At 47.2% G+C, this 23,611-nt stretch overlaps 2 protein-coding genes and 2 long non-coding RNA genes across 7 annotated transcripts; 1 reads left to right on the top strand and 3 right to left on the bottom strand.

Annotated features, from left to right (window-relative positions):
* Positions 1-238: 238 nt before the first annotated feature.
* Positions 239-1,479, bottom strand: LOC309353463. The gene is made up of 2 exons (XR_014161877.1): positions 1,128-1,479; positions 239-598 (listed from the first exon to the last, which is right to left on the bottom strand). It is a non-coding gene; the product is annotated as an uncharacterized lncRNA (long non-coding RNA).
* Positions 1,480-1,864: 385 nt separating this feature from the next.
* LOC309381142 (uncharacterized protein) lies at positions 1,865-21,869 on the bottom strand. Of its 4 annotated transcripts, XM_081931703.1 has the most exons (8): positions 11,477-11,568; positions 11,044-11,388; positions 9,382-9,462; positions 6,106-6,610; positions 5,824-5,905; positions 5,513-5,592; positions 4,730-4,856; positions 1,865-3,675 (listed from the first exon to the last, which is right to left on the bottom strand). In XM_081931703.1, the coding sequence occupies exons 2-8, from the start codon at positions 11,172-11,174 to the stop codon at positions 2,426-2,428; spliced, it is 2,256 nt and encodes a 751-aa protein (XP_081787829.1). In that variant the 5' UTR covers positions 11,175-11,388; positions 11,477-11,568; the 3' UTR covers positions 1,865-2,425. The 4 variants fall into 4 exon arrangements, with proteins under 4 accessions (XP_081787829.1, XP_081787830.1, XP_081787831.1 ...); XM_081931704.1 differs by lacking the exon at positions 9,382-9,462 and having other exon boundaries at positions 11,044-11,570; XM_081931705.1 differs by lacking the exons at positions 5,513-5,592; positions 5,824-5,905; positions 6,106-6,610; ... (1 more) ...; positions 11,044-11,388; positions 11,477-11,568 and adding exons at positions 20,822-20,904; positions 21,166-21,247; positions 21,449-21,869.
* LOC309353453 lies at positions 8,496-11,963 on the top strand. Its single transcript, XR_014161867.1, has 3 exons — positions 8,496-9,155; positions 9,397-9,479; positions 11,676-11,963. It is a non-coding gene; the product is annotated as an uncharacterized lncRNA (long non-coding RNA).
* Positions 15,627-20,303, bottom strand: LOC309380837 (uncharacterized protein; the record flags this gene model as incomplete). Its single annotated transcript, XM_081930934.1, has 2 exons — positions 15,627-15,656; positions 18,890-20,303. The coding sequence occupies one exon, from the start codon at positions 20,301-20,303 to the stop codon at positions 18,939-18,941; it is 1,365 nt and encodes a 454-aa protein (XP_081787060.1). The 3' UTR covers positions 15,627-15,656; positions 18,890-18,938.
* Positions 21,870-23,611: the final 1,742 nt, after the last annotated feature.

The following is a 23,611-nucleotide window of genomic DNA, read 5'->3' as shown; positions in this document are numbered from 1 at the left end:
CAAAGGAGCACAGACCCTGGGTGAGGGTGAAGACGCCTGGAATCCCATGCGTGACTTGGGGCGTTGGGTGGTTGATAACAGTATTAAGCATATAAGCAGTCAATACAAAATGCCAATGCAGTAACAAGAAGAGCTTAACACAAGGATGTAGGAAAATCTCATGTCTTCTCACAGGGGCCAACCAGATCCCCTAAAGGGAAGAAGCTGCTAATAATAATAATAATAATAATAATAATAATAATAATAATTACATTTATTATTTATACCCCGCCCATCTGGCTGGGTTTCCTGGGCAAGACAGTTCCATGGTTTAACTCTGTGCTGTGTGAAGGAGGACTTTCCTGGTGCCAAACAGTCAGTGGCAATGATGCTTCTGAATACCATTTGCTGGAAACCACAGGAGGGAAGGGTGGGCTTGCGGGTTTCCCATTATGGACATCTGGTTGGACACTGTGAGGACGTGGTGCTGGTCTACATGGGCCACTGGCCTGATCCAGCAGGCTCCCTCTAGGTTCTTATGTTATGTTCTCATTTCTGGCAAGTCACTGACAGTTCAGACCCTTGTGAGGAACAGTTGAAGGAGCTGAGAAGGTTTGGCCTGGAGAAGAGAAAGCTGAGAGGTGATATGTCATGGGACAGTGATGGGGTAGACCTCTCTTTGCCCAAGACCCTGGAGAGCTGCTTCCTGCCATAGCAGACTTCACTGGGCTGCATGGACCAGCATTCTGATTCAGTCTTCATAACTTCATTGGCAGGAGGGGGTTAACGGCCAGACAGCTAGCTAGCCTGCTTGGCCTTTTCTCTTCCATTCCTTTCTCAGCCCAAGAGCCACATTCCCTTCTGAGGAACCTTCCAGGGGCCACATGTGAGTGATGGGGAGGACCAGAGATAAAAGTAGGTGGAGCAATGAATGTAAATGTTAGCTTTACACAGTAGGCAAGGTCTGAAAGAGCCATGATCAGACACCTTTCTTTCTTTCTTAAAAATTTCATTAGATTTTCATAACTTACAACAAATTAACTTCAGACTTTAAACTTATTATATAACTTCTATAAAGCGATGAATGTGTGACATAGCTAAAGTGGAAGGTGATGGGGGAAAAGGAATGAGGAGTCACTGGCCCTTACTTGCCCAGGTGTGGCATTCAGGGGGTGGGTCCTCAAGTCAGCGAATAGCGAGCCAGATCCGTTGGTAACTCCAGGCCACTGCTGAGACAACTTGTATGTTCTGCTTCCACGGCAGGGTCTCTAGCTGTGGTCTTGACCACTCCTTGGTCCTTCTCCATGTTGCTGATCCCCTTCCTGAGAACTGGGGATCTGGGTGCTATAGAAGTCCTCCAGCTGGTGCAGTGGTGTTTCCCATGGATAGAATACCCATGTGCCACTCCAAGGCTTTTTATTCTTCCACTCTCACTTCTCTTATTCAGCAGTGAGATGCAGCACCAGCAAAAAAGAAAGAAAAGGAAATGCTATTCTAGGCTGCATCTGTTAGGATATTTCTGTTCCACCTTAAGAGGGAGCAGGCTGTGTGAGTCAGAGTCTGCGTATTTCCTGTTCTCAGGATGCTTAAGTTTGCTATTGCTTTCGTTTTTTCTCTCTGCGCCAGAACACGATAGCAGTCAGTCATGTTTTTCTTTGTTCTGACCAACGTTGAATAAACATTCTAAATGATACTCTCCTGAGTGCAACTTTTGCTGTGTGAATTCTCCTGATAGAGTGTGCATCAGCCCAGGAATGTGGCAATCTGTTTCTGAGGCTTGGTGCCGCTAATGGCTGATACTGCGTGACTACGGGACATCAACAGATCGTCCGGAGACGACGTGGAGGCAGTGATGGCCTTTGTCTCCCTGGCAGTATCCCAACAGAAGTATAGTGCCTGGATAGAAGGAAGTCATGCTTTAATCTAACTTGGTCAGATTCCACCTAGAATTCTGTGTCCAGGTTTGGGCACCACAAGTTAAGAAGGATATTGACAAGCTGGAGCATGTGCAGAGGAGGGTGACCAAGATGATCAAGGCTCAGAAAAACAAAGTTTTATGAGGAATGGCTGGATTCAGTATGTTAAGCCTGGAAAAGAGGAGATTGAGAGAAAGTCTGATAGCTATCTTGAAATATTGAAACGGCTGCCACATTGAAGGTGGGGCAAGCTCAGATTCCCCTGCTCTGGAGGGTAGGGCCCTAATCAATGGCTTCAAGTTACAAAAAAAGGGGGTTCTGAGTAAACGTCAGGTAGAACCATCTGAGAGTAGGAGGTGTTTGACAGTGGGACCGACTCCTTGGAAGACGGTGGATTCTCCTTCTTTGCAGGTTCTTAAGCGGAGGTTGGATGGCTATCTGTCCTGCATGCTTCAGTTGAAATTACAGCATTGCAGGAGGTTGGAATAGATGGCCCTTGGAGCCCCTTCCAACTATAGAATTCTATATGTCTATGATTCTATGATTGTCCTGGTATGCATTCTTTGATGTGAAGTGAGATTGACTCGCTGACTGAAGCTCTTCCCACATTGCAAGCAGTGATATGGTTTCTCCCCTGTATGAATTCTTTCATGCGCCATGAGATTGGACCTCTGATTGAAGCTCTTTCCACATTCCAAGCACTGATATGGTTTCTCACCTGTATGAATTCTTTGATGAGCTGTGAGATGGGTGTTCTGACTGAAGTTCTTTCCACATTCCAAGCACTGATAAGGCTTCTCCCCTGTATGAATTCTTTGATGGGACATGAGGTTGGAACTCTGACTGAAACTCTTTCCACATTCAGTGCACTGATATGGATTCTCAATTGTATGAATTCTTTGATGGGCTGCAAGACTTTCCTTCTGGGTGAAGCTCTTTCTACATTCCAAGCACTTATATGGTTTCTCCCCTGTATGAATTCTTTCATGGGAAGTGAGACTTTCCTTCCAGGTGAAGCACTTTCCACATTCCATGCACTGATGTGGTTTCTCCTCACTATGAGTTCTTTTATGGGAATTGAGATGGGAGTTCCGACTGAAGTTCTTTCCACATTCCAAGCACTGAAATGGTTTCTCCCCTGTATGAATTCTTTGATGGAAACTGAGATTTAACTTCTGGGTGAAGCTCTTTCCACATTCCAAACACTGAAATGGCTTCTCTCCCGTATGGATTCTTTGATGCACCCTAAGAATGGCACACTGACTAAAGCTCTTCCCACATTCCAGGCAGTGATACGGTTTCTCTCCACTGTGTGTTCTTTGATGGGAAATGAGTTGGGAGTTACGACTGAAGCTCTTTCCACATTCCAAGCACCGATATGGTTTCTCGCCTGTATGAATTCTTTGATGTGAAGTTAGAGTTTCCTTCCAGGTGAAGCTCTTTCCACATTCCATGCATTGATAGGGTTTTTCCCTTGTATGAATTCTTTGATGAGAAGTGAGACTTTCCTTCCAAGCGAAGTTCTTACCACATTCCAAGCACTGATATGGTTTCTCCCCTGTGTGGATTCTTTGATGGGCTGTGAGATTAGCCCTGTGACTAAAGCTCTTTTCACATTCCAAGCACTGATAGGATTTCTTCCCAGAGGGATTTCTTTTCGAGGAAATGAAATGGGACCTTTGACTGAAGTTACCTTCACACTCAGAATATTTATTTCCCTTCTCTATTGTGTAGACATTGTCCTGGTCTCCCTCATTATTAATTTCCAATTCATCACGACCTGCAACAAAGAGAGAAACGGATCACAGCCTCAGGGAGAAACGCAGCCCTCGATTATTGAATAATGCTAATTAATGCTTGGGAAGAAGACAGAACTGAAGGCAATTAAAAGTAAGGTCTTACAACAGGCTTCACTGCTTTTGTTGACAGCCATTAATGAACATATTTATGGGAACCTGAGTGTCAGGAACGCGTTAGCAATAAATCACATGGAGTAAGTGAAGTTAACTCTTTAAGAGAAGCAGCAGCCTGCTCAGTAGTGTCAGGCCTTACAATCACAGCAACACTTTCCAGTAGGTCTTGCCCCTATGCCTCTAAGAGTCTTAAGATTCTATGATTCCAACGTCAGTCATCTCTTTGGTCAACCAGAAACTGACAGAAACTGACCTTGCCCCTATAAGACAGTTATGGGAACTGAAGGTCCCTGCCTTCCCACAACGGACTAAGCCCCCTCTTCTCCTGGATCCTTCTCAAGCGATCTGAGACTCCGACGGTGGAATTGTCTCTGCTCCTCCCCCCTCATACCTCTTCTGGTTTAGGAAGATGAGGGGGGAGAGGAGCTTGTCACAGCAGGAGGGGGAGACACCCTGGCTTCTTCACCAGCATAACTCTCTTCCTCAGCTTCTGCTTCTGGACTTCTCTCTTCCACAGACTCCCACCATTGCTCTGCATCCAGCCAGTCCATGAGACAGATTTGAAAAGCCTGGCTCTTTTCTGGCCCAATAATGGAGTTTGCACCATATCCAATGTTAGACATCACTTTGGTCAACCAAACACTAACAGAAGCAGAAACAGAAAAACCTGACAGAAGCTACTTCAGCTTCCATAAGATATTTGAAGCCTGAATTTCTAAAGGACTAGGCAGTTCAGACCAACCAGGTTTAAAAAGGCAAAACTGGAGGATAACTCTATTCACGGTTCACTGTGGGGGTATCGGAATCCCAGATGCTCTTGGTGGTGTTATTGTTTAGCTCCATCAAAACATTGCAGGTTAGTGACACAGAGATACCCATTGAATTTCAAAACAGGTATCATGAGCCAACAGGGAGCCTTACCGAGAGAGTCCATAATCCCACAATTCTCCTCCATGACTTCCTTATGCAGAGCTCTCTGGTCAGGATCCAGCAACGCCCACTCCTCGTCTGCAAAATGAACAGCTACATCTTCAAAGCCCACCAGACCCTAAAATAAAAAGGGAAAGGTCCCCTTCTTAGACAACATACAGATTATCTACTACACATTGCTCTGTTGTTTTCTGCCTGTTCATTACTGTTTTGTTTTAATGGAATTGTTTTACTGTACATTTTAATTATGGATGCATATTTAAACTTTTTAACAAAACTGTTTTATTGTGTATTTTAATTACTGGTCTTCATATTTGGGGGAATGAGTGGAACTCCAAATGGTGTTCTTCAGATCATTCTGTCTGCTCAAACATTCCAGTTTCCCTCTTTGCTCTGTCTACTGTTCTGGAGGGAGAAACCTTCACAATGTCACAGGGAGGGAAGGAGAAGGAAAAGCCATTTCGTGGAACTAGTGGGGCTGGTGAGCTGAGTCCTGGCCACTGTCATTTTATGATTTGCCAACTGCTTAGAAGCCTATTTTAGCACTAAATGATAAACTTAAAAATGAAACTGAAGCTGCTGATAATTAATACTAGCAACATTCAGGAGGCTATTTAAGCTGAGGTGGTTGTTCATCATTCTCAGCACAAAAGCCCTCTGGGAATGGCCTTTACAGCCATGGTTAAAGGCAGTTTTCAAAGAAGCCAAGAGCAACAGAAGCCTGGCTGCCTCATCTCACAGCCTCTTTGCCCCACAATCCTTCATTCTCCCTACCTGATCTGGTTCCATGGCTGCTGCATCTCTGCCTTCATGCAAAGATGGATAAGCATCTCTTGCCAGCATCATTCTGTCACCTGTGAGAGACAAAGGTAAGTGGCAGGCCATTATCACATGCTTCTCTTAGAGGTGAAGCAGTGCATCGCTAACTACAGGTGGGCCTGTAAAAAAGTCTCACCTACTGAGTGAATTTTGACATTTGTATCTTAGCTAGGTAAATATACATGTCCCCACTTTGGGCTCTCAGATTAGTGGCAAAATCTACAGAATGTGTGACCAAATGGGAAAAAACCCTCCTTCCTCCTTACCTAGTGGTCTCTCTTCGGTCTCCAATGGAGTCATCTCTGCCTCAGAGGAATCCAGGCCCGTTTCTGCAAAGATAATCTTTCCCTGAAAGGGCAAAAGGGATTGGAAGCAGAGAATGGAGAGAAACATTAGAAAAGGACTGGGAGAGGCAAAAGCTTTAGGGCTACCCGATATCATTCCTTGGAGGCTTTCCAAATAAGATTGGGGGATTAAGAGAGAATTTTGGGATACTCTCTCTCATGTTCAGAGCCCCTTGGGAATATCTAGAGGAAAGTCTCTCTCACCTGCTGCTCTGCCTCCTTCCTCTCCTCTGCCTGACTCAGGAGGAATCCTTCGGCCAGGGCCACCGCCTGGGAACTGGTCTCCGCTCCACATTCCCTCACCCAGCTCTCCATCTCTGGTGGAAGGACAGCCAGGAACTGCTCCAAGATCACAAGATCCAGCATCTCAGCTTTCGTGTGCCTTTCTGGCTTCAGCCACCGACGGTCAAGGTGGTGGAGTCGCCTGCAAACCTCTCGAGGTCCTTTGGCCTCCTGGGAGCTAATTTGCCTTAACTTTTTACTCTGCATATCTGAGCTGAGGGTGTCCTCCTCACCCAGGATCTTCTGCATGGAGCTTTCCCAGAACCCCCCACTGCTCCCAGTTTGGATGGCATGGCCTCTTCCTGCTTCTGGGCCAGCTGAGTCTTGCTCATCCATCTGGGCTCTCAGAAAGCTTCCAAGAGGTCGGAAGGAGTCCCTTGTTCTTCTGCTCAGTTCCGTCTGTCCTAAATTGAGGCGTTTGCAAATCCTACAAAAGCAAATATTATTCTGTTATGAAACAGATACATGGTCAAGAGAATAAAAAGGTTTCCTGAGAAATTGTGGGTGAATCTTGCTAGGAACCAGGGCTGGACTGAAACATAGTCCAGACTCTGAACTTTCTTTTTCCAAAACAGAAAAGGAGAAGCCAACATCTAGGCCAGACATCCCCTCCAGATGTTTTGGGACTACAACACCCATCATCCCTAGCTAGCAGGACCAGTGGTCAGGGATGGTGGGAATTGTAGTCCCCAAACATCTGGAGGGCCAAAATTGGGGGTGTCTGATCTAGGCCTTCTAGAAGGGAAATTACCATGCAAAATGTGCTGGAAACATAGGGAATTTGCAGAGGCGTTTGCAACTTCTACAAAGAAAATACATTGTTTTGTTATGAAATTGATACACAGCCAGGAAAAGAAAAAAGTTCCCAGAATCTTATTAGGAACCAGGGCTGGACTGCAACACAGCCCAGACTCTGAACTTTCTTTTTCAAAAAAGGAAAAGGAGAAGCCAGCATCCAAACCATTTTAACATGGTTGCAATCTGCTGTGGAACAGTGGTAATACTAGTAAAAATACCAAGAAACAATAATAAAAATAATAATAACATAAAGCCTCAAGCATGGAAAAAAGTTACACACAGACCTTCCAGAAACGGGGTTGTGGGGTGTTGGAATCTGCAGTTTTGAGCATTTGCCTCAATCTCAGCCACTGAACTCTAATAATGAACCATATGTTGCAGATATTCCTGTAAACTAATTGTGATATACAGATGACAAGAGAAGACTCGGTCAGTTTGTCTGTATCCTTTCTTCTTCCTAGTTGTCTCCTTTTGCTTCAACCCATGAGGTATTTTCCCTCAGAGCCAGAACAGAGTGTGGGGGTGCAGTGCCTCTCTCTCTCTCTGATTGGCTGCCAGCCCTTTTGGAGGGAAAATCCGAGGAGCCCTTTCTGAGGGGGAGAGTGGGCAGGGCGTGATCAGAGAGGGGAGAGGGGTGGTATTATTATTATTATTATTATTATTATTATTATTATTATTATTAGGAGAGGCTCTTTTCTGAGGGAGAACTGGCTCTGATCTGAGGGGAGAATCTCTCTAGCCAGAAGAAGGAGTCTCACAGCAGCTTAGAGAGGAAGATGACCCAGTGGAGGGTCTGAGGAGAATATGGAGGCAGGAATTAATCTGGAGGGCTGAGTCTGAGGCAGGAGAGGGAGAATCTGTGGTAAAACCGACTAAACCAGGGTCTCCTTCCAGTCAGGAGGGAAGAGATCTCCCAGGAAAAGGAGACCCCCTGTAGTGATGTTAGGAAATGGCCTGTGAGGGAAAGTGGAGCCAGAGTGGAGTGTGGGGTGCAGTGCCTCTGAGGTTCCACCAGGGGGCGGGAGACTCTCTCTCCCTCTCTGATTGGCTGCCAGCCCTTTTGGAGGGAAAATCCGAGGAGCCCTTTCGGAGGGAAAGAGTTGGACAGGGCCTGATCTGAGAGGGGAGGTGGGGATTTTATTATTATTTTATAACAATAGTAATTATTATTATTCAGAGAGGCTCTGTCTGAGGGAAGAATCTCTCTAGCCAGAAGGAGGAGTCTCACAGCTTAGATAGGAAGAGGACCCAGTGGAGGGTCTGGGGAGAGTATGGAGGCAGGATTTACCATATTTTTTGCTCTATAAGACTCACTTTTCCCCTCCTTAAAAGTAAGGGGAAATGTGTGTGCGTCTTATGGAGCGAATGCAGGCTGTGCAGCTATCCCAGAAGCCAGATGCTGCTTTCACTGCGCAGCGATCCCTCTTGCTGTTCTGGCTTCTGAGATTCAGAATAATTTTTTCCTTGTTTTCCTCCTCCAAAAACTAGGTGTGTCTTGTGGTCTGGTGTGTCTTATAGAGCGAAAAATACGGTAATCTGGAGGGCTGAGTCTGAGGCAGGAGAGGGAGGAGCTGTGGGAAAATGGACTAAACCAGGGTCTCCTTCCAGTCAGGAGGGGAGAGATCTCCCAGGAAAAGGAGACCCCCAAACCAAGAACAAGGGCTGAGAGGATCCCCTGGGTCTGTGGGAAATCCCTCAGGAGTGGGATGACTAAGAGAGAGGCGGACAAACGAAAAATGCCCCTCGCTCAGGAACCAAAGTATTAGGCTGAGAAGGAAGCTGTGCTGTATTAAAAGTATTCAAGTGTAACCCTGGTCATAACGAAGTAAATGAACAGAAACCGAGTTAATTCTTTTACCTCCTATGGTAGAAACCTGAATTTCCAACTGAAGTGCAACAATTGAGCTTTTAGCAACTGAAGTTTAAGAAAAGCTGTGCATGTACTACAGTGACATCCTTATATTTAGTTTAAGTAATAAGCCAACTTTTATTTGGAAGAATGCATCTCCTGACCCCAAATTTGTTTCATGGACCTCTTCTTTTGTAAATAAAACTGTTCTTGTTCATTCAGCTCCTTCCTAAGACTCTAAATCACTAAGTTTCCCCTCTCACAAGATCCTCACAAGGGAGCCTGTGGGAAATTGCAGAAATTTGTGTAATTTGCATATCATGAGGTGGGTTTGCTATATTTAATGGGGGGCAGTTAGCGGAGTGAATCCACTCCTTTATTGGTTGATGGTCACTGGTGGGATCCAAGAGCCCAAAGCAGGGTGCATCCATTTTCACATAACTAAAATATGAAATGGCGGCCAATGTCCAAATGCCCTCGGCACGGGAGGCTGTTTCTGTGGCCCATCTCTCGCTCGCCATGCACAGCTCCACCTCTGACTTCTCATTCACCTTTCTGTCTCACAGATGGCGGAGGGATTCTGGCAAGACCGCCTCATCCATCTTTTCTTGGTGGCAGAGGAGAAGTCGCGGCTGTGGAACCAGATGAGGTGGGGAGAAGGAGCATGGGGGGGGAGAAGAGGCCGGGGGGTGTAACAAGGTGGGCCTGCTATATTTAATGGGGGCAGCTGGCGGGGTGAATCCGTTACACATGGGGGGGGGAGGTAAAGCCTAATACTCAACTGTCCCTCAGACCTTGTGGGGGGCAGGACTATATTTTGAGGGGGGGGAATGAACGAATTCCTATGCCCCACAAATAACCCAGAGATGCATTTTCAATAAAAGGACACATCCTGGATTCACCCCGCCTCCTCCCCCAAGCAGGAAGAGACCCCCCACTCCTGCAGGGAGGCCCTGACCCCTCCCTGGCCCAGCCAGCCCCCTCTCCCTGCTCTTTCTCACCCTCCAAGAGGGGCTCAGACTGATCCCAGCACTTAGTCCGCATCCTCCAGCCTGACTGACTGAGACTCAACAGGACTAGACTGGGCTCTGGACACCCAGGAGACTCCTCGGCTATTGCAGCAAACTCAAGTCTGGGCGGATGAAAGCCATTCTTTCCCCACAAAGCGGGGAGCAGCCTAATAATAATAATAATAATAATAATAATAATCTATTTGTACCCCGCCTATCTGGCTGGGTTTCCCCAGCCACTCTGGGCGGCTTCCAAAAAAATATTAAAATACTGCAATACATCAAACATTAAAAGCTTCCCTAAACAGGGCTGCCTTCAGATGTCTTCTAAAAGTCTGGTAGTTGTTGTTCTCTTTGACATCTGGTGGGAGGGCGTTCCTCAGGGCGGGCGCCACCACCGAGAAGGCCCTCTGCCTGGTTCCCTGTAACTTGCCTTCTTGCAGTGAGGGAACCACCAGAAGGCCCTCGGTGCTGGACCTCAGCGTAGAATGATGGGGGTGGAGACGCTCCTTCAGGTATACAGGACCGAGGCCGTTTAGGGCTTTAAAGGTCAGCACCAACACTTGGAATTGTGCTCAGAAACGTATTGGGGGCTAATGCAGATCTCTCAGAACCGGTGTTATGTGGTCTCAGCGGCTGCTCCCAGTCACCAGCCTAGCTGCCACATTCTGGATTAGTTGTAGTTTCTGGGTCACCTTCAAAGGTAGCCCCACGTAGAGCGCATTGCAGTAGTCCAAGCGGGAGATAACCAGAGCATGCACCACTCTGGCGAGACAGTCTGCAGTCAGGGAGGGTCTCAGCCTGCATACCAGATGGAGCTGGCAGACAGCCACCCTGGACACGGAATTGACCTGTGCCTCCATGGACAGCTGCGAGTCCAAAATGACTCCCAGGCTGCACACCTGGTCCTTCAGGGACAGAGTTACCCCATTCAGGACCAGGGAATCCTCCACACCTACCCGCCTCCTGTCCCCCGGAAACAGTACTTCTGCCTTGTCAGGATTCAACCTCAATCTGTTAGCCGCCAGTTTGCTGTAAAGGAAGAACAGGGTTGCAGCCCTCCTGCAAAACCGCCCGCCCACCCCCCGGCTTGGCAGAGAGCAAGGAGGGGGCGCAGGACCCTGGGGGGCACGCATGATCTGAACACGGCCCCCCTGCACCCTCGCCTGCAGCCCAAAGGGAGGAGAGAGAGAGGAGACTCACCCGATTGCAGCAGGAGCCACCCAGGCAGCGAAGCTTGCAAAGGAGACACACAAAACACCCACCGCCCGCCCCCCTTGCAGGAAGTGACGAGGGGGGAGGGGCTTTGGTTCTGGAACACTTGCCCCCCCCATTCTGTCCTCTCCTCTCTAGGAATTCGGCTCAGTTCCTTTTAACCCTTGGCAAGCCGAGCGCCCCAAGCTCATCCCCACCCCCAGCACTCTCTGCGTTTTCTTCCTCCAGAGCCGGAGCGCAGGAGGAGCCCCGCGCATTGCTGCCCCCCCCCCAGGTGCTGTATTTTGGGGGATCTGAGCTGGTCTCTCCCTTGGCCTGAAAGAGCAGGATAAGCTTGCAGGGGGAGCGTGCCCCCCCCCCCGGGCTGCATCTCCTTTCATCCCCATCCTTGCCTCCTGCTTGGCTGCAGCCAAAACCAAACACGAATGAACCAGATCCCACGTGCAGCTGAGTCCCGTTCACGGATCGCCCTTCCCCGCAAGGCTGCGGGCGTGGCGAGTTGAAGGATGGGGGGGTTGAAGGGTGGGTGGATGTGGGGAGGGGGTCCCACCCCCTTCCTTCCTTCCAGTCTTCTGGGGGCCTGATCCTGGCTGCGATGCTTTAGAGGGGGGCTTTGTCAGGTGGGGATGTGCGCGTGAGTCTGGGTGGGGGGGGGGCTGAGCAGAAAGGATGGATGCAAGCGGAGAAGCCTTTTCCTGCTGCCTGACACCCCCCCCCCCCCGCCCTCCATCGGCTGGGAAGACATCGTGGCCCTTGCCTCTGGACCTGGGAGACTGTAAAGGATGATAGGAGGGGCAGAGGGGGGAATTTGGCAAAGGAAGCAAAGTAAGGGCTGCAAAAAAGTGGGGAATCTAGTCTTTTCTGGGAGTGAGCTAGTTTACTGGATAGTTAAAAAGAGAGGGCACTGTACAAAAATGGGGATCTAGCGAGGGGGGTTTGCTGTTGGGGCTCCGTGCAGCCTTACACTTAGGGAGAGCAGATTGGGGAGCTGGGAGGGGAAGCGGTTTCCTCCGAGTTGTGGCCCGTCCCAGGTGAAGCCCGAGTCTCTGCACCTCCTTCTTTGAAGCCCAGGAAGACACCTCTGCCACTGTAATCCACTGGTCTACAGATGCCTCAGAGGCCTGAGACCCTGGGGAGATGTCCTCAGGGTCTGAAGTCCCAGGTCCTAGATTGTTGTTGTTGTTGTTTAGTCATGTCCGACTTTTCGTGACCCCATGGACCAGAGCACGCCAGGCACTCCTTGTCTTCCAGGTCCTAGATAGCGGTTCCCAAACCGCTGCCGCCACCCCACCCCACCACAACACCCCTAGTGCCTCTTACCACATAAAAGCATTATTCAGAATAGCCGTTTGCACAACCCACTAAGATAAAAACACAATAAAATTCTAAACTGCAACAGTTGCACATTTATTCAAAATCCAATTAAATATACAGTCGTACCTCGGGTTAAGTACTTAATTCGTTCCGGAGGTCCATACTTAACCTGAAACCGTTCTTAACCTGAAGCACCACTAATGGGGCCTCCTGCTGCTGCCGCGCTGCCAGAGCACGATTTCTGTTTTCATCCTGAAGCAAAGTTCTTAACCTTGTTACGGAAAAATCCGGGTGTGGAGTTGCCCTGCCACCCAGCTCGTCGGACTAAGTCCGCGGGTCCTAGCGGAAGAAATAAGCTCAGCCGGGCACAGGAGCAAGATACGGAGATCCAAGGTTTATTGCGCAACAGGTTCAAGACGAGATTGAACCCCGAGAGTGGGGCGACACAAACTTTTAAAAGTTCCCTCCAAGTCCCAGAATAGAGTGCAAGAAACGTCATGAATATATTATGGGAAGGTTGAGTTTCACGGGTTACATCACGAATATATTACAGAAAGGTGGGGTTACATGGATTAGCATTTTAGGGAAGGGAGGGGGAAATATGCAGAGTGAGAGACATACGTAGATAAACATGGATAAACACTTCCGAAGTACTGGTGATGGCAAGACAATAGTCCAGATATGCATCGCCTGACACCTGGCATTGCCCGGAGGAAGGGTTTGGCAGAACGATCTGACAGGATTAGGGTCTTCCTGAGTACGTGACTTGTCGCTTTGGGGATTATGGAGGTAGGGGTAGCATCATGGAGTCCAGAGGGAACTGAGTTGAACGACGCCAAAATGGAGAAAATTGGAGTTTTGGTTGATTTTATATTAATTTCCAAAGTTTCAGTGCCTTTGCCGGTCAAGTGTATATTGAAGATCAAAAGCAGAAATGAAATGGATACATTGTAGCAAGACTTTGACAGTTTTACGAGGTCACTGGTTTCGGTTCCATTGTTCTCGCAGCGGGGAGCCGTCAGTAACTTGTCAGGAGGTTAAATGAGGCGTGCAGGAGCTCCCTGAGCTAGCTATGCAGGGCAAATGCATGGTCCTGATTGGCTAAAGCGCGGCCATTATAGTAAATGGAGAATACAATTCGGTACGGTCTACCCATGTTAGAAATAGAGCGAAAGGAAGGCTTAAGAAAGATGGGCTTATTTCGCCCGTATAGAGAGGGGGGGAAAGCCTTTATTCATAAGGCCAGGGGTATAGTGTGGTGCTTGTGTAACGGTGTGGGGGCTGAGGGGTCAGGGCAGAGCTCGCCTCGGACCCCTTGGTAGGTGGCGGAGGGGTGAGGAAAGGTACCCCCCCTCTCCTTCTGTATCAACCTGAAACACTATTTCTGGGTTAGCGGAATCTGTAACCTGAAGCGTATGTAACCCGAGGTATCACTGTACATAGTTTAATTAATTCATGACAAAACCAATGAACTTGATGAAGTGGTATCAGCTTTTCAAAGTCTGGGAGTTGTGTACACTGCCACCCCTTTGCCTCTTAGTGCCCCCCAGAAACAAAACCCTTGGGGGGGTGTCGCTCACTTTGGGGACGACCATCCTAGAGGAGCCACAGGTTTTAACTGACGAGGTGGAGCATTCAAGGGGCGGAGCCTAAGGTTAGCGAATAGTGAGCCACATCCATTGGTAATTCCAGGCCACCCCTGAGACAACTTGTATGTATGTTGTTGTTTTTAAAAAAGGGGGGGTTATATGTGTATCCTAACAAATAAATAATATTATTATCATCATAATACTAATGTAAATACCTTTAGCCTACTACATTTTGTATTAAAAAGGTAAAGGTAAGGGGACCCCTGACCATTAGGTCCAGTCATGGCAGACTCTGGGGTTGCGGCACTCATCTGCTTTATTGGCCGAGGGAGCCAGCATACAGCCTCTGGGTCATGTGGCCAGCATGACTAGAGCAAACCAGATTGCTTGAACCAGAGCAGCACACGGAAACGCCGTTTACCTTCCCACCAGAGCGGTACCTATGTATCTACTTGCACTTTGACATGCTTTTGAACTGCTAGGTTGGCAGGAGTAGGGACCGAGCAACAGGAGCTCACCCCGTCGTGGGGATTCGAACCGCCGACGTTCTGATCGGCAAGTCCTAGGCTCTGTGATTTAACCCACATCGCCACCCATGTCATTTTGTATTAATTTGTTCCAAATATTGTCATATTTACAAGCAGAGTCTACGTCAGTAAGCAGTCTGTCCATAAATTGCAAGTGCTATCATATTATCAATCCGCTGATTAAAGGAGATCATGTCTTTGTTCTTCCAGTTCAATATCAGTCGCTTAGCTACCATTTTCGTTGTCCCGTTAACTTGCATATAGTAGGTATTTAGTTCACAAAAATATTCTCTACTAAAAATTTTAGTTTCTTCTACAAACCAGCACTTTCTCCCAAAACCTAGTACTGTAAGTATATAAAAAGGTAAAGGTAAAGGACCCCTGGACAGTTAGGTCCAGTGAAAGACAACTATGGGGTGCGGCGCTCATCTCGCTTCAGGCCAAGGGTGCTGGCTTTTGTCTGCATACAGCTTTTCCGGGTCATGTGGCCAGAATGACTGAACCGCTTCTGGAGTAACGGAACACCATGACGGAAGCCAGAGTGCACAGAAACGCCCTTTAACTTCCCGCCGCAGTGGTACCTCTTTATCTACATGCACCAGTATGCTTTCAAACAGCTAGGTTGGCAGAAGCTGGGACAGAGCAATAGGAGCTCACCGCTGTCAAGTGGATTTGAACCACCAGCCTTCTGAATGGCAAGCCCAAGAGACTATAAACCAATGTTTCAGGGAGACATTGTCCTCACTACATCTCCAGCATAATGCAACCTTATAATGCAAATCCATTTTTTACAGACCTCTATGTGGAGTCCAATAGATTCTAAAATACATTCCCACCGTCCAGATAATATTGACATTTATCTGACTGAAGCTCCTTCCACATTCAAAGCACTGATATGGTTTCTCCCTTTAAGAATCATTTGGTGGACTGTGAGGGTGGCACTATGACTGAACCTTTTTCCACATTCAAAGCACTGATACGTTTTCTCCCCTTTATGAATTTTTTGATGAGAAGTGAGACTTTCCTTCTTGGTGAAACTCTTCTCACATTTTGAGAACTGTTATGTTTTGTCCCCTGTGTGAATTCTGTGATGGGAAGTGAGAGTTACTTTATGGGTGAAGCTTTTCCCACATTTTTTAAAAAATCACTGTATGTATTCTTTGATGCACCTTAAGAACGGCACTCCCCTTCATGGATCACTGCCTTGCCGTGGCGAAGGGGCTTGAAGAACTCAGAGAAGCTATGAACTATGCCGAGCAGGGCACCCAAGATGAACAGGTCATAGTGGAGAGTTTTGACCAAACGTGATCCACCTGGAGGAGGAACCGGCAAGCCACTCCAGTATCCCTGCCAAGAAAACTCCATGGACAAAGACAACAGGCATATAAAAGTTATGACGCTGGAAGATGAGCCCCTCAGGTCAGAAGGCGTCCAACATGCTACTGGGGAAGAGCGGAGGGCAAGTACAAGTAGATCCAGAGCTGATGAAGCGGCTGGGCCAAAGCCGAAAGGACGCTCAGTTGCGGATATGCCTGGAAGCGAAAGGAAAGTCCAATGCTGTAAAGAAAAATATTGCATAGGAACCTGGAATGTAAGAACCATGAACCTGGGTAAGTTGGAGGTGGTCAAAAATGAGATGGCAAGAATAAATATTGACATCCTGGGCATCAGTGAACTAAAATGGACGGGAATGGGTGAATTCAGTTCGGATGACCATCATATCTACTACTGTGGGCAAGAAACCCCTAAAAGAAATGGAGTGGCCCTCATAGTCAACAAAAGAGTGGCGAAGGCTGTACTGGGATGCAATCTCAAAAATGATAGAATGCTCTCGATACGAATCCAAGGCAGACCTTTTAACATCACAGTAATCCAAGTTTATGCACCAACTACTGGTGCTGATGAAACTGAAATTGACCAATTCTATGAAGACTTACAACACCTTATAGAAGTGACACCAAAGAAGGATGTTCTTCTCATCATAGGGGATTGGAATGCTAAAGTAGGGAGTCAAGAGATAAAAGGAACAACTGGCAAGTTTGGCCTTGGAGATCAAAACGAAGCAGGGCAAAGGCTAATAGAGTTCTGTCAAGAGAACAAGCTGGTCATCACAAACACGCTTTTCCAACAACACAAGAGACGACTCTACACATGGACATCACCAGATGGGCAGCATCGAAATCAGATTGATTATATTCTCTGCAGCCAAAGATGGAGAAGCTCTATACAGTCAGCAAAAACAAGACCTGGAGCTGACTGTGGCTCAGATCATCAACTTCTTATAGCAAAATTCAAGCTTAAACTGAAGAAAGTAGGAAAAACCACTGGGCCGGTAAGATACAATCTAAGTCAAATCCCTTATGAATACACAGTGGAAGTGAGGAACAGGTTTAAGGATTTAGATTTGGTGGACAGAGTGCCTGAAGAACTATGGATGGAGGCTCGTAACATTATACAGGAGGCAGCAACGAAAACCATCCCAATGAAAAGGAAATGCAAGAAAGCAAAGTGGCTGTCCGATGAGGCCTTACAAATAGCGGGGGAGAGAAGGCAAGCAAAATGCGAGGGAGATGGTGAAAGATACAGGAAATTGAATGCAGATTTCCAAAGAATAGCAAGGAGAGACAAGAAGGCCTTCTTAAACGAGCAATGCAAAGAAATAGAGGAAAGCAATAGAAGGGGAAGAACCAGAGATCTGTTCAAGAAAATTGGAGATATGAAAGGAACATTTCGTGCAAAGATTTCCATAATAAAGGACAAAAGTGGAAAGGACCTAACAGAAGCAGAAGACATCAAGAAGAGGTGGCAAGAATACACAGAGGAATTATACCAGAAAGAAATGGATGTCTCGTATACCCCAGGTAGTGTGGTTGCTGACCTTGAGCCAGTCATCCTGGAAAGTGAAGTCAAATGGGCCTTAGAAAGCACTGCAAATAACAAGGCCAGTGGAAGTGATGGTATTCCAGCTGAACTATTTAAAATTTTAAAAGATGATGCTGTTAAGGTGCTACACTCAATCTGCCAGCAAGTTTGGAAAACTCAGCAGTGGCCAGAAGATTGGAGAAGATCAGTCTACATCCCAATCCCAAAGAAGGGCAGTGCCAAAGAATGCTCCAACTACCGCACAATTGTACTCATTTCACACGCTAGCAAGGTTATGCTTAAAATTCTACAAGGAAGGCTCAAGCAGTATGTGGACCGAGAACTCCCAGAAGTGCAAGCTGGATTTAGAAGAGGCAGAGGAACCAGAGACCAAATTGCAAACATGCGCTGGATTATGGAGAAAGCTAGAGAGTTCCAGAAAGACATCTACTTCTGCTTCATTGACTATGCAAAAGCCTTTGACTGTGTCGACCACGGCAAACTATGGCAAGTTCTTAAAGAAATGGGAGTGCCTCATCACCTCATCTGTCTCCTGAGAAATCTCTATGTGGGACAAGAAGCTACAGTTAGAACTGGATATGGAACAACTGATTGGTTCAAAATTGGGAAAGGAGTACGACAAGGCTGTATTTTGTCTCCCTGCTTATTTAACTTATATGCAGAATTCATCATGCGAAAGGCTGGGCTGGATGAATCCCCAGCCGGAATTAAGATCGCCGGAAGAAATATCAACAACCTCAGATATGCAGATGACACAACCTTGATGGCAGAAAATGAGGAGGAATTAAAGAACCTTTTAATGAGGGTGAAAGAGGAGAGCGCAAAATATGGTCTGAAACTCAACATCAAAAAAACGAAGATCATGGCCACTGGTCCCATCACCTCCTGGCAAATAGAAGGGGAAGAAATGGAGGTAGTGAGAGATTTTACTTTCTTGGGCTCCATGATCACTGCAGATGGTGACAGCAGCCACGAAATTAAAAGACGCCTTCTTCTTGGGAGAAGGGCAATGACAGGCCTAGACAGCATCTTGAGAAGTAGAGACATCACCTTGCCAACAAAGGTTCGTATAGTTAAAGCTATGGTTTTCCCAGTAGTAATGTATGGAAGTGAGAGCTGGACTATAAAGAAGGCTGATCGCTGAAGAATTGATGCTTTTGAATTATGGTGCTGGAGGAGACTCTTGAGAGTCCCATGGACTGCAAGAAGATCAAACCTCTCCATACTGAAGGAAATCAAGTATGAGTGCTCACTGGAAGGACAGATTGTGAAGCTGAGGCTCCAGTACTTTGGCCACCTCATGAGAAGAGAAGACTCCCTGGAGAAGACCCTGATGTTGGGAAAGATGGAGGGCACAAGGAGAAGGGGGCGACAGAGGACGAGATGGTTGGATAGTGTTTTCGAGGTTACCAGCATGAGTCTGACCAAACTGCGGGAGGCAGTGGAGGACAGAGGTGCCTGGCGTTCTCTGGTCCATGGGGTCACGAAGAGTCGGACACGACTGAACGACTAAACAACAACAAAGAACGGCACTCTGACTTAAGCTTTTTCCACATTCCGAGAACTGGTATCATTTGTCCCCTATGTGAATTCTTTGATGGACTAAGAGCTTGGCGCTATGACTGAACCTTTCTTTACATTCAAAGCACTGATACGGTTTCTCCCCTGTATGAGTTCTTTCATGGGAAGTGAGACTTCCCTTCTGGGTAAAGCTCTTACCACATACCATGCACGAATAAGGTTTCTCCTTGCTATGAGTTCTTTTATGGGAATTGAGATGTGAGTTTCGACTGAAGCTCTTTCCACATTCCAAGCACTGAAATGGCTTCTCCCCTGTATGAATTTTTTTATGGGAAGTGAGAGATAATTTAATGGTGAAGCTCTTTCCACATTCCATGCACTGAAATGGCTTCTCTCCTGTATGAACTCTTTGATGGTTCTTAAGGCTAGCACTGTGACTGAAGCTCTTTCCACATTCCAAGCACTGAAATGGCTTCTCACCTGTATGTATTCTTTGATGGGACATGAGACCCGCTCTCTGACTGAAGCTCTTTCCACATTCCAAGCACTGAAAGGGCTTCTCCCCTGTATGAATTCTTTGATGGAAAGTGAGATTTAATTTCTTGGTGAAGCTCTTCCCACATTCCAAACACTGAAATGGCGTCTCCCCTGTATGAATTATTTGATGCGCTTTAAGGTTGACACCCTGAGTGAAGCTCTTTCCACATTCTAAGCACTTATATGGTTTCTCTTCACTGTGAGTTATTTGATGGGAACTGAGATAAGATTTCCGACTGAAGCGTTTTCCACATTCCAAGCATTGATACGGTTTCTCCCCTTTATGAGTTCTTTGATGAGAAGTGAGAATTTCCTTCTGAGTGAAGCTCTTTCCACATTCTAAGCACTGATATGGTTTCTCCCCTGTATGAGTTCTTTGATGTAAAGTCAGACTGGTCTTCCAACTGAAGCTCCTTCCACATTCCAAGCACTTATACGGTTTTTCCCCTGTATGAATTCTTTGGTGGAAAGTCAGATTTTCCTTCCGGGTGAAGCTCTTTCCACATTCCAAACAGTGAAATGCCTTTTCTGCCGTATGAGTTGTTTGATGGGATGTGAGATGGACCCTCTGACTGAACCTCTTTCCACATTCCATGCACTGAAATGGTTTCTCTCCAGTATGAATTCTTTGATGGGACCTGAGACCTGTGCTCTGACTGAAGCTCCTTCCACATTCCAAGCACTGATATGGTTTCTCCTGCGTATGAATTCTTAGATGAAGAGTGAGACTATCCTTCCGACTGAAGCTCTTCCCACATTCCAAGCACTGATAGGATTTCTTCCCAAAGAGATTTCTTTGGAGAGGAGTGAAATGGGAGTGGAATGTATATCGCTTCACCATTGTGTAGACTTTGTCATGGTCTCCCCTGTTCTTCATTTCGGAAACATCACCATCTGTAACAAAGAGAGAAACAGATCACAGCTTTAGAAAGAAAGGCAGCCCTCGATTATTGAACAATGCTAATTAATATTCACAGACAAAACAGTAGCTAACTCTCCAGTCACAGTTCACTGTGAGGCTGTCAGAACCCCAGATGCTGTGGGTGTTGTTGTTTAGCTCCATTAAAACACTTGAGGTTCATCTCATAGAGATCCATTCTGAATTTCAAAAAAGATATTGTAATCCAAAAGGCAGCCTTACTGAGAGAGTCCATAATCCCACGATTCTCCTCCATGACTTCCTTATGCAGAGCTCTCTGGTCAGGATCCAGCAACACCCATTCCTCGTCTGTGAAATGAACAGCTATATCTTCAAAACACACCGGACCCTAAAATAAAAAGGGAAAGGTCCCCTTCTTAGACACATACAGATTATCTACTACACATTGCTCTGCTGTTTTCTGCCTGGCTGCCCCATCTCATAGCCTCTTTGCCTGCAATGCTCCTTCTCCCTACCTGATCTGGTTCCAGAGCTGATGTTTCTCCTCTGCCTCCATGCAAAGTTGGAAGAAGAGGTCTTGGCAGCATCATTCTGTCACCTGTGAGAGACAAAGGGAAGTGGCAGGCCATTAGCACATGCTTTTCTTAGAGGTGAAGCAGTGCACCTCTAACTACAGGTGGGCCTTAGAAAAAGTCTCACCTACTGAGTGCCTTTTAACATTTGTATTTAAAAATACATGTCCCTCATTTGAGATCTTGGACTCAGCTGTCCTCCCCAAAAGATGAAAATAACCCATGGATTAGTTTCCAAATCCACAGAATGTGTGACCAAATGGAGAAAATAAATCCTTCCTCCTTACCCAGTGGCTTCTCTCTCGTGACCAACGGAGTCCTCTCTGCCTCACAGGAATCCAGGCCCGTTTCTGCAAAGATAATCTTTCCCTGAAAGGTCAAAAAGGATTGGAAGCAGGGAATGGAGAGAAATATTAGAAAAGGACTGGGAGAGGCAAAAGCTTTAGGGGTACCCGATATCATTCCTTGGAGGCTTTGCAAAAAAGATTGGGGGATTTAAGAGAGAATTTTGGGATACTCTCCCTCCTGTTCAGACCCCCTTGGGAATATCCAGAGGAAAGTCTCTCTCACCTGCTGCTCTGCCTGCTTCCTCTCCTCTGCCTGACTCAGGAGGAAACCTTCGGCCAGTGCCACCGCCTGGGAACTGGTCTCTGCTCCACATTCCCGCACCCAGCTCTCTATCTCCGGTGGAACGACAGCCAGGAACTGCTCCAAGATCACCAGGTCCAGCATCTCAGCTTTCGTGTGCTTTTCTGGCTTCAGCCACTGACAGTCAATGTGGTAGAGTCGCCTGCAAACCTCTCGGGGTCCTTTTGCCTCCTGGTAGCACACTTGCCTGAACTTTTTTCTCTGTATATCTGAGCTGAGGGTGTCCTCACCCAGGATCTTCTGCATGGAGCTTTCCCAGAACCCCCCACTGCTCCCAGTTTGGATGGCATGGCCTCTTCTTGCTTCTGGGCCAGCTGAGTCTTGCTCATCCATCTGGGCTCTCAGGCAGTAGAGGCGTTTGCAAATCCGTCAAAGCAAATATTGTTCTGTTATGAAACAGATACACGGTCAAGAGAATAAAAAGGTTTCCTGAGAAAGTGTGGGTGAATCTTGCTAGGAACCAGGGCTGGACTGAAACATAGCCCAGCCTCTGAACTTTCTTTTTCCAAAACGGAAAAGGAGAAGCCAGCATCTAGGCCAGAGACCCCCAAACTTGGCCCTCCAGATGTTTTGGGACTACAACACCCATCATTCCTAGCTAGCAGGACCAGTGGTCAGGTATGGTGGGAATTGTAGTCCCCAAACATCTGGAGGGCCGAATTTGCGGGTGGTCTGATCTAGGCCTTCTAGAAGGGAACTTACCATGCAAAATGTGCTGGAAACATAAGGAATTTCTGTTGAATGAATCTGCCTGGTTGCTCCTGCCTTTCAGTGTTTTCAGTCAAAGAATGAAGTCAGAACTCTGACTGACAAGTGAGTCATTTCTACGAGTGTAATTTTGACATTAGGCTATAGCCTCTGGAGCCACAGCTGGCGCAGTTTGATCTCGCCCCCAGAGGCACACTCTCCCATTGTCTCCTGAGACAAGACGGATACCAACTATCCCTGGGGTCCTCAAGCGTTGCTCTCTGTCCCATCCCCACTTCAGGGCCCAGTTCCTTCCTGCTTCTGTCTCATTTCCTAGCACCTGGAACCTGCAAAGTTCTCACGGCAGACTACTGGGGTGGGATCCCTTTTTCTTACCTATCTAGCCACCCCCTGAGGGCCAAAGGAAAGCACTAAAAAGTGAGTCAAGAAGGGCTCACATTCCTACTGGGATTGTAAGGGACCATTTCCAGCTCCGGCTACTTTGCCAGCCACAGTCCCCTTGGGACAGAGATGAGGTCGCCAGGGTATTCCATGCTCATGTTAATGGGAAAATCCAAGGGCTCCCTTGGACAAAAACAAAGACACCAACCAGGATTACTTGGAGCAAAACAGCAGCCTGCAGGCTTGGCCTTTATTGAACTGTTGCAACAGGGTGCTCCCCTAACTTGCAGGAGAGAGGAGGCACCCAGAAAAATGGTGTGCAAGGCCTTATAAAGACTTTTGAAATTGCCACCCTGTAGATCAAGACCATCCCCAGAAACTGTTGGAATTCAAGCCCGTATCGGGAGAAGCTGGCAACTCTCCCAGGCCCCCGGCTTGAGCTCCGATGATCTACTCTGGCTGCCCATGTCCCGGCAGTCAAGGCAGACCTTGATAGGCGACCCTCCCCAGCGTGGGAAGAGCACACCCACTCTTTCCTCCCCCCCCCCACCGGCAGGGGAAAGAGATGGTCAGAAACGTCTATTTACATGGCTTTATTTCTGACTCTTCAGCATTACAAAAATCATGTCTGCTCTCTTCAAGCATCGGCAAACAAGTGACAGATACTTCCTGTACAATGACAAGAGGAAGGTCTCAAGTTACACTCTGAGCAAATTCCGGTGAACTGCCCTGTGAACTGACTGAAACACTGTTTCCCACAGTCAGCCAAATCACATGGTGTAAACAAGCTGGATGTCAGCAGCTTCGATGAGCTCATATCCTGACAGAAACATCATAAATACATCACAGAAGCGGTGTAACCTAAGACCACCCCTCAGATACATCACACCTACATCACAAAAAGGAGGGGTTGAGGGAGGAGTTGTGGTGGTAACCTGAGTGTCCTGTCACCTGGCTGGTTCCCTTCTCCCCCTCCCCATGAGTCATTTTCCAGGT

The sequence above is a fragment of the Podarcis melisellensis genome (assembly GCF_964234715.1).
Source record: "Podarcis melisellensis genome assembly, chromosome: 12".
NCBI lineage: Eukaryota > Metazoa > Chordata > Lepidosauria > Squamata > Lacertidae > Podarcis > Podarcis melisellensis.
This window is presented reverse-complemented; position numbering and strand designations above follow the sequence as displayed.

Bases quoted from the DNA above. Each gene is read 5' to 3' on its own strand.
- LOC309381142 (XM_081931703.1), bottom strand. From the start codon at position 11,174: ATGGGGGGGGCAAGTGTTCCAGAACCAAAGCCCCTCCCCCCTCGTCAC. The intron at 5,593-5,823 runs GTAAGGAGGAAG...TGTCTCTCACAG, and splicing joins GACCGAAGAGAGACCACTAG to GTGACAGAATGATGCTGGCA. The intron at 4,857-5,512 runs GTAGGGAGAATG...TTTTTATTTTAG, and splicing joins CAGCCATGGAACCAGATCAG to GGTCTGGTGGGCTTTGAAGA.